At 56.5% G+C, this 8,200-nt stretch overlaps 2 protein-coding genes across 2 annotated transcripts in view; one reads left to right on the forward strand and one right to left on the reverse strand.

The window, feature by feature from the left end:
* Positions 1-277: 277 nt before the first annotated feature.
* LMAN2L (lectin, mannose binding 2 like) lies at positions 278-7,452 on the reverse strand. Its single transcript, XM_035898904.1, has 6 exons — positions 7,102-7,452; positions 6,154-6,236; positions 4,311-4,472; positions 4,123-4,237; positions 2,724-2,843; positions 278-2,090 (listed from the first exon to the last, which is right to left on the reverse strand). The coding sequence occupies exons 1-6, from the start codon at positions 7,193-7,195 to the stop codon at positions 1,948-1,950; spliced, it is 717 nt and encodes a 238-aa protein (XP_035754797.1). The 5' UTR covers positions 7,196-7,452; the 3' UTR covers positions 278-1,947.
* A 587-nt stretch (positions 7,453-8,039) lies between these two features.
* Positions 8,040-8,200, forward strand: part of CNNM4 (cyclin and CBS domain divalent metal cation transport mediator 4) — a 5,819-nt gene continuing 5,658 nt past the window's right edge. The window contains exon 1 of the mRNA XM_009643421.2: positions 8,040-8,108. Within this exon, the coding sequence (XP_009641716.2) occupies positions 8,040-8,108 (69 nt within the window). The remainder of the gene's footprint in view (positions 8,109-8,200) is intronic.

Here is an 8,200-nt window from a genome sequence, read left to right on the forward strand (position 1 = left end):
GCGAGCGTCCCGCAGGCAAGCCCTGATGTGCCACCAGCCCCGGGGAACACCAAGGGGACATCACGCACCTCCGTCACCTCTTTAATAAAGCCACAGCCAGTCATGGTCAAAGCATCATCCTCATGGGATGGGGTGTAACAAAAGGAGGTACTCCATTTTGGGGAGCCCCACAGCACCAGGATGTGGCCCCCAATTCTCGCTGGCCTTGGTTTAGGGAAGAAATGCTGCATCCAAGGGACTGGGCAGTGACAAAAAGCACAGCCGTGTAACACACACACACACCGATGTTTATTCCGGACACCAGTTACAGCTCCAGGGAGAGGCACGCGCGTTTCGCTTCCTGGTTATCAGGCAAAAACGAGGCAAAACACCAGAAAAAAACTCTCCTTTCACAACACAACCAGCATTGGGCACTTGGAAAAAAAAAAAAAAAAAGGCTCCCACCTCCCCCGACGACAGCATCCTGCCAAATAAAGCCCCCAGCCACACGTGTGTGTGTCCCCAGGCACCACTGGGACCCCCGTGGGGATCCATCCCGGGTGCGAGGGTCCTGGAAAGCAGCAGGGCGAGGACACAGCTCCCCAGGACACCGGCGAGGAGGGGGCTGCCGCTGATGGGGCCGGTGGGGTGGCAAATTTGCCATCTTGATGTCCCCAAAGCCACTAGGACTCCCCTGGGACAAATTGACCTAATTATCTCCCTCTCCTGGGTCCCTGCGGGGACCTTGCGCCCTCCATGCTGTCACCTTGCGAGCGACCGACGAGGTCCCCACGGCTGAAGGCGGCTGTGACGAACCAGAAAGAGAAACGCAGAGAAGTCATTGACCAAGGCAGTCACTGAGGTAGGAAGAAACGACGACTCCCTGAAAGGCAGCGAGAGCTCCGGCTCCGAGAGGCAGGGGAAAACACCCCACAGAGGCTCAGCGCCTCCTCGGAGGGGCCCCCGGGATGCAGAGAGCACCGAGGGAAAAGCTGCCAGAAGCCACGACACGACATGCAAACAGCGCCGGTGCAGGAGGCCGCGCCAGGACGGGAGGCGTGCGGAGGCGGTGGCATGCTCGGCGGCGGCCCTGGGGAGCAGGGAGAGGGGCTGAGCCCCGAGACGCAGCAGCAAACGGTTATTAGAAATGGGGAGCCCAGCGTTACACCCCAAAAACGAGGAAGGGTTTACAGCGAGGTCGGCTTCGCGGCGGGGACCGGCTGTTCCCCAAGGGGGGAGCCCGGCCACCAGGCAGGTTCCCACTCAACCTGCCTTGCTGCCGGGGAAAAACCATCAGCATCCCCAAAACACCAAACCTCGGCAACTTAACAAGCGAGAGAGGGGTTATGGGGCAGCAGGGGAGTTCAAATGACAAAAGAAAAGCCGTCCGGTCTGCAAAGACAGCCCAAGGCAGGCGATGGAAAACAGCCGGAGCGGGATGAACAGCTTGGGAAATCCATCCTGGAAATGAAACTGCTGGAGACGAGGGGTTGCGAGGTTACGGTAACGCCGCAAGGGGTTGTGGAAAAAGCTTGGTGAGGAAATCAAGCGCTCGCTGGTGTCCCTCAGCAGGGATTTCACAGCCAAGGTGGCGACTTCTGCCCGTGTTGTGGCTCCCTGGATGGCAGAGAGATGGCTCAGCACCACCAGCGCACCGGGGCCCAGCCCGTCCTCCTAAACAACTCACAAAGCAAAGCTCCTTCGGGGGACGGCAGGTCCATCCCCGTGGCGCCGGGCTCCCAGTCCATCGCACGCTGCACTGGGGATCCCCTGCTCCCACCGGGAGCGGCGTGGGAGTTCTGGAGCCCGATAAGAAGTGGCAGCCGTCCCCACTGGGGTTTGTGAGGGGAGGACACAAGGGTCCCTGCCATGAGGGTTGGTCCATCACACTCTGGCCAGTCTGGGGCGGGGGGGGGGCGGGGTGGCTAGCCAGGACTAGCAACGGGCCATCCCAGGGGGGTTCCCAAGTCAATAGAAGTGTTTCCGGCTCTGCTCCTGCCACTTGTTGTAGATGATGACTCCAATGACGATGGCAAAAACGATGGCAACAAGGGAGAAGAAGACGATTAAGAAGAGAGCCAGGCCGCTCATGGGCTCCAGCGGTGCCTCCACTGCACAACAGAGGAAGAAAAAGTCCGTAAGCCCCCAGCGCCCCAAAACCCAGCTGAGATTTACCTGCGTGAGGGGGTTTAACTGCCCCACACTGCCCCACCGGTAACCCCCCCAACACACCCTGCCAGGCTGGCACCACCCCAGGGTTTGGCTTCCCAAAGCTTTTGGGCCCAGCTCATTGTAAGGGCAAGAGCCATGAGACCTCAGGGCACACACGGGGCTCATGGATGTGTCTATGGTGGGGTTTCTTGGAGGGGAGATGACACCATCAATGTTCAAACCTCCGTGAGCTTCCAGTGGACCAGCACACCCCATTTTGGTCATGGCATGACCAAAGTGGAATGGACAGGCTTAGCCCAGCAGGCCAGGGTTCCCCCAGGAAGGGACGACTTCTCCGAGGGCGAGCAGTGCTGCCCGCTATGCTCGTGCCAAACAGAGATGGGCTGTGACACTGGTTGTGTCACACAGTGGGCAAGAACAACTGTCGGGGGGCACAGACCTCCCAATTCCAGCTGGAGCTTGGCTGGTGAGATGTTGGGGTTTCTGCTCCACAAGCATCACAGCTGCGGGTCCCCCCCCAAATCCCTGCTGGTCCCAACTTCCCCTGCATGAGGCCGGCAGCTCCTACTCACTTCCTGGCAGCTTCAGGTTGTCCACGACCGGCAGATACACCTCTCTGTCCCGCTTCTCCTCTTCCGGCGTCCGCTCCACCGTCAGCTGGTAAAGCTTCAGCGAAATGATGTCGTGGTTGTCTGGAAGCAGAGCAGAAATGTGTCCCGAGGCATCACCGATAAATCCAGCTCTGGCCAGGGATTGAGGTGCCACAGGCAGCACCACAGCATGTTATCACTTGGGGCAAAGACGCTGGCTCTCCCCATCTGAGGGGGCAAATCTCACCTCTGCAGAGCAGGGGCTATGCCAGGCTCAGAGCTGCACCCCAGCGCAGGGCCCTCTGCCAACAGGAACTTTTAAGCTACTTAAAACTGTAAAACAGCCCAGAGCAGAAGATCATCTGACTCGAAACCGCTTGGCCACCCAAAGGGAATGCGTTAGCATCAGCCTCACGTGGCTCTACCTCCCCTTGCTTGCGATGGCAGAGTTGTTAGTGGGGCAAGGCAAGCGCTCCACGCCAGCCTGCCTGCTCCCCAGGCACTGGGCAGAGATCCGAGAGAGAAAAGGAACTTTTGTTTTAGTCAACAATGGGCCCAGACACCGGCCATCAATGCGCTTTTGTAGAGGCCTAAGTCAAATCGGGCTTAAAACCCACCAAAAAGAGGCACAGGGTGGTAACGGCAGGCCTCACAGCACCTCAACCAGCGCCGGGAGGGAAGGATTATGCTGAGGAAGGTGGAGGGATTGAGCTTTAGCTCTCTGCAAAACCCAATTTACATCAGCCCATGTTGCACCGCTGTTTCCAGGTGTGCCTGGCTGGTCCCTCCCTCAATAACGGGTGGGCAATAGCTCTCAGGCCTCGAAATCCGAAGCAAAAAACACCCAGGCGTGTCCCGGGGACGGTCAGAGAGCAGGAGCAAGCATCATGGCTGGGCTGTATTGCCTGGGGCGTTCGCAGTGCTGGGCGTTCTTTCCAGCGCTGCCCTCAGGGCTAAGCCAGGCACCACGAATTGCAGCAGGAGAGTACAGGAGGGTTTGTTGGGGTTTTTTTTCAGGTTCCTCCTGTTTTCACTCCTCCCAAGGCGCATGTTTTGGAGACGCACCCTCCGGCTGAGCCGGTAGAGCCGCTGCCATTAAGAGAGGCTGGCTGAGGTCAGGGCCAGGGAGCTCAAGGAAAGTGGGAAGCGCTGCGGGAAGCAACATGCCCAGACCAGGCTTTTGGCTCCTCAGGAGTTGCTGCAAGATAAAAAAAAAATCCAAGGCTCCCGCTCACAGCTCAAGGATGTTTAAAGCACAGAAAGGTTTTCATGTGCTTCCATAGGCCCCACCAGGTACTGAGCTGCACTTCCAGACGCCCAAAGCCACGTAGGAGCTGCCAGAAGTGCTTGGGAAACGAGGCTGGGGACCCTAGGGCAGTACCTGATAGGTCTCCAGTGACAGAAGAGGTCCCAAAGTAGTACCCACGGGGCAAGTGCACACCCGGCACGTCGATGCATTCTCGCCACTCGTGCTTACCGTCGATGTCGATCAACACCTGAGGAATGAAAAAGCTCCCTTAGCCCCTCCGTGGCCCCACAGCCCGCTCCTCCCTGGCCGGCGGCACTCACCGTCAGTCTCCTCTTCACATAACGGATCACCAGGAAGGTGTCGTGGTTGAGGTTGCGCACCATGGCCGTGCAGCCCCCCAGCTCAGTCGGTCTCCCATCCCGGTCGTGGTCATAGGTGAGAGAGCCGTTGTTCACCATGGCAGAGATGTAGGGGAAGACGCGCTGCGAGGCGGGAAAGGCTGGGGATGAGTTTCTGCTCTCGCCCCGCCAGCCACGGCTCAGCTCTACCGGCTGCCCACGCATCCCACCACACCGTCAAGAGCCACAACAGCCCTATGGACTCCAAACTCCTTCACCCCCCAGGAATCCATCTCAACAAAACAACAGCACGATCCCACTTCATCCCCGAGCCATCCTCGGGCTCAGCCTCAGCTCCCAGACACCTGGGATGGAGGACAGCCAGTTTCCATGCAGTCTCTCAGCTCACACAGGGATTTCTGGAGCTCGGAGGAGGGAATTCCTCAAGGTGCAACGCGACAGCTTGAGAACGGGTAGGTCAGCAAGAGCAAGTACCTGATTTCCCGGGCTGTACCTCCTCTTCTGAGCCTGCCAGTCCAGGGTTATCGCAAAGCAAGAAAGAGCACAGAAGCAAGACGGTCACAGACCAGATTTTAGTATTAACCTGCAACCCGGAAACTTCTTCCCTGGAGAGCTCAGGGCGTTATCGGCTTAGCAGAGACTTAAAGCAGAGAGGGGGTTTAGGTGTTAGGTACTAAATATCCCAGGACACACAGCTAGGAAGCGGCATCAGTAGGCAAAAGCCACGCCAAGCATTGCCACGTAAGGCATTCCTCCTCCTTGTCATGCAGCAGCTCACTCTCACAAAAGCCAGCACCCAAATTGGCCATGACCGCTCTCCAGGGACCCACAACCAACCTGTCCCTCTTCCCTGGAGGATAAGACACTTCTTTTCCTCCTTTTAAAGGCAAGAGAAAGCAGCCATGAAGCCACGCACCATTACAGCAACTGCCCGATCAGCATTTCTCCACCTCTTCCCTTCCTCAGTGCTTGACCCGAGGAGGGCAGCCCCCTCCAGCTGCAGATTGCGCTGGGAAGCTGGACAACCACGTTCCACTGATTATTTCTTTTAAGTAAGACCTGTTGTGCGTCCCTTTACCCCCCAAAAGCAGAGCTGCCACCCTGTAAATCTACAGGATCCAACCAACGCCATGCTAATCCCCGAGCGTTGCCAGTAACGCGGTGCCAGACGGCTCAGAAAGGTTTTTAAGAGCACAAAGTCCACCCCTGCACCAGAGCTTTGGGTGTTTGACCAAAAGCCAGCAGTTACTCAACATTTGCTCAGCAGCTCTGAGGTCAGGGCATATCCCAACCACAACCCTTTTGTCTCTCTCCCTGGGATGAAGGGGATTGTGAGAGGCGGTGGGGTTAGCACCAAGGTTTTGGAGTAAAATAGTAGCAGCTCAGGTACTGTTCTACTCGAGATCTACACAAACCATGCTCTTGGTACAGCTTCACCTCAAGCACTACTTGCTGGCAGCCTCCAGACAGCACAGGAGCTCACAACGCAGAGGTGGTACCATCAGCTACATTTCTCCTGCCCTGAAAGCTTTTTTCCTCCGGGTAAAGCCGACCACAAAACTACCCTGCAGCTTTTCACATCTCTGAAGAGTTATTGCCTCACTAGGAAGAAAAACCAACTACACAGAGCACGGCAGGGAAAGGCAGCGGAGAGGAAGCAGATTTAAGAGCTCAAAAAAGGATCGCACAGCACCAACGGAGAGCTGCGTTCGCAGCGATGTGAGCCGTAACCTCAGTGCTGCCCGTGCCATGCTCTGCAGGCAGCTGGCAAGCAGCACGGTCACATTTATCCTTCCCAGCTCACCTCCTGCTGTTTCTCCTCGTTTGGGTAGGTGTCCACAAACACTCCCAGGCCCAGGAAGTTATCCTTGCTTCCAAAGACAGGTCCTAGAAGGAACGAGAGGCTCTAAATAAGGGTGGCAAGGCCAGGCAGGGATTGCAAAGGGTTTGTTACCCACCCCTTCGTGCTGTTCTCTGTATCAGGTAACAAGGCAGGTGCTCTCCAGACAACACAGGGGCAGATTTACTCTCAAGTCACATAACTCTGCACCAAAACCCACACGCAAATCCAGTTGGGAAGATGTACGGGGTCAGGGCATGCAAAGGCTCGTTAACATGGCTGTGGCAGGGGTCCCGGGTTGGGCGCCATGATGGGAAATCAGCAGGGAGGGATCTTTTGTCCCCAGTTCCCACTCACTACCATAGGATGGAGCTGCATCGCCTCTTCAAGGACCAGAGACAGAGCTGAGCGCTGCAGAGCTCCAGGCAGCCTTGAGCAGTTAATCAGGTACACAGATCCTCCAGGCGGGGAAATCAGAGGGCAAGATTAAATCCTCTACCTTTTGCTGGTAACACATCCAGCTTCCCTCTGCAGTCTGGTTTTTAAGGAGCTGACTCCCAGCATAGGAAGCCCCACGCTTACATCACCCATCTCAAGATCAGGGCAGAATAATCCCAAAGCCATCTACCCCCAAGCTGATTCCAGCCTCCCAGGGGCCCCGTAAACCCCCAACTCAAGGTGCTGGGGCTCAGAGGTGGCCTCCTGCACGGTTACTCCCTCTTTGCCTGCCAGGGCGAAAGAAAAAACAGCCTTAAAGCCCCAAAACACTGCAGTTTCCCTAAGGACACTGCAATTCCCAGCTGCGATTTCCCCGAGTGAGCCCACAGAGGAGAAGGTGTCCTCAGGCAGGTGGCACGTGCTTTCCAAACCCCTTCCCCTCGGGGCACGGCCTCCACCCCGGTAGTGCTTTACCTGGCTGCATGCGATCTTTGGTGTACCAGATGGCAAAGCCGTCTCCGTTCAGGTTTTTCTTGCCTTGCCCGTGGATTTTAAAATGCACCTGCATCTCCCAGTCTCGGAGGTAACATGGCTGCAAGAGAAGGAGGGAGGATGTAAAATTAGGGTGTCCTGCCTGCCAGCACGCACCGCTTCCCTGCCCAGGAGGGCGAGGGGACAGTGGGGCCAGCTGCACCGTCCCCAGCCTGTTGCAACAGCCGGCAGCTCCACAAGCCACCAAACCGGAGAGCGTGCTGATGCTCCCTGTTTCCTTTGCCAACAGCCTGTGCTGTCCTATATTTTGGATGCAAATGAGAATAATTAATTCCAAGGGACATCATTAAGCTGAGGGAATCGGTCGTTGCCTAAGGCTATAAAAAGTCAAGGAAGCAATTCCGATCTCACGCTATTCTGAGGCAACAGCAACTCCAGCAAAACCAGTAACTCGCACCCAGGGAAAAGAATGCAGAAAGAGCCCGAGGAGCAGCTCCAGCTTTTTAATTGCTGACGAGCCAATTATTTCTTGAGCTACCGACGAATTCCCTGTGTTAACGGGCACACAACATGGGGAGCTTGTAATAGATTCGCTCACACGGTGTTGTGAAGCCGGCCGGTGGCTTTGCTCGAAAACCACATTTTATGGGAGCTGTAAAGCTAAGCAAGGAAAAAATCCTCCCTCGATATTTTATGACAATAAAAATGGGTCACTTCTGGTCTTGTAGGGCATTTTCCAAACCACTGCAGAGTGGTGGGGCACAAAACCCCCACCCATTTCAACCCCAAATTGAAATTCAATGGGAATTATTGGAGTATTAAAGGGAGCCTTGCTGTCTGCCAGGGGCAGAGAAAGACCTTAGGAGAGCGCAGTGCTCGCACACTGCATCGAGCTGCCGCTTCACTGGCCCTGCTCCAAGATGTGGGCACGGCAAAGGGGGCAGCGGGCGTGCTCCGGTCATGGCAGTCCCCAGAGAGACCCCAAGCTGGTCAGCACAGGCACCCCAAGTTCACATGGAGGGGGGACTCAGCCCTTGCAGTAATTGCCACACCAAGGGCTGGAAGCCGAAGTGCTGCCCGT

This window comes from Egretta garzetta, unplaced genomic scaffold, assembly GCF_000687185.1.
Source record: "Egretta garzetta isolate BGI_Z169 unplaced genomic scaffold, ASM68718v1 scaffold238, whole genome shotgun sequence".
Taxonomy (NCBI): Eukaryota; Metazoa; Chordata; class Aves; order Pelecaniformes; family Ardeidae; genus Egretta; species Egretta garzetta.

What these genes read in the sequence shown, in the direction of transcription:
- LMAN2L (XM_035898904.1), bottom strand. Translation starts at nt 7,195, where the DNA reads ATGCAGGTGCATTTTAAAATCCACGGGCAAGGCAAGAAAAACCTGAAC. An exon ending in ATGTGAAGAGGAGACTGACG is followed by an intron (nt 4,238 to 4,310) that starts GTGAGTGCCGCC and finishes TTCATTCCTCAG; the next exon opens with GTGTTGATCGACATCGACGG. An exon ending in TGTCACTGGAGACCTATCAG is followed by an intron (nt 2,844 to 4,122) that starts GTACTGCCCTAG and finishes CTCTGCTTCCAG; the next exon opens with ACAACCACGACATCATTTCG.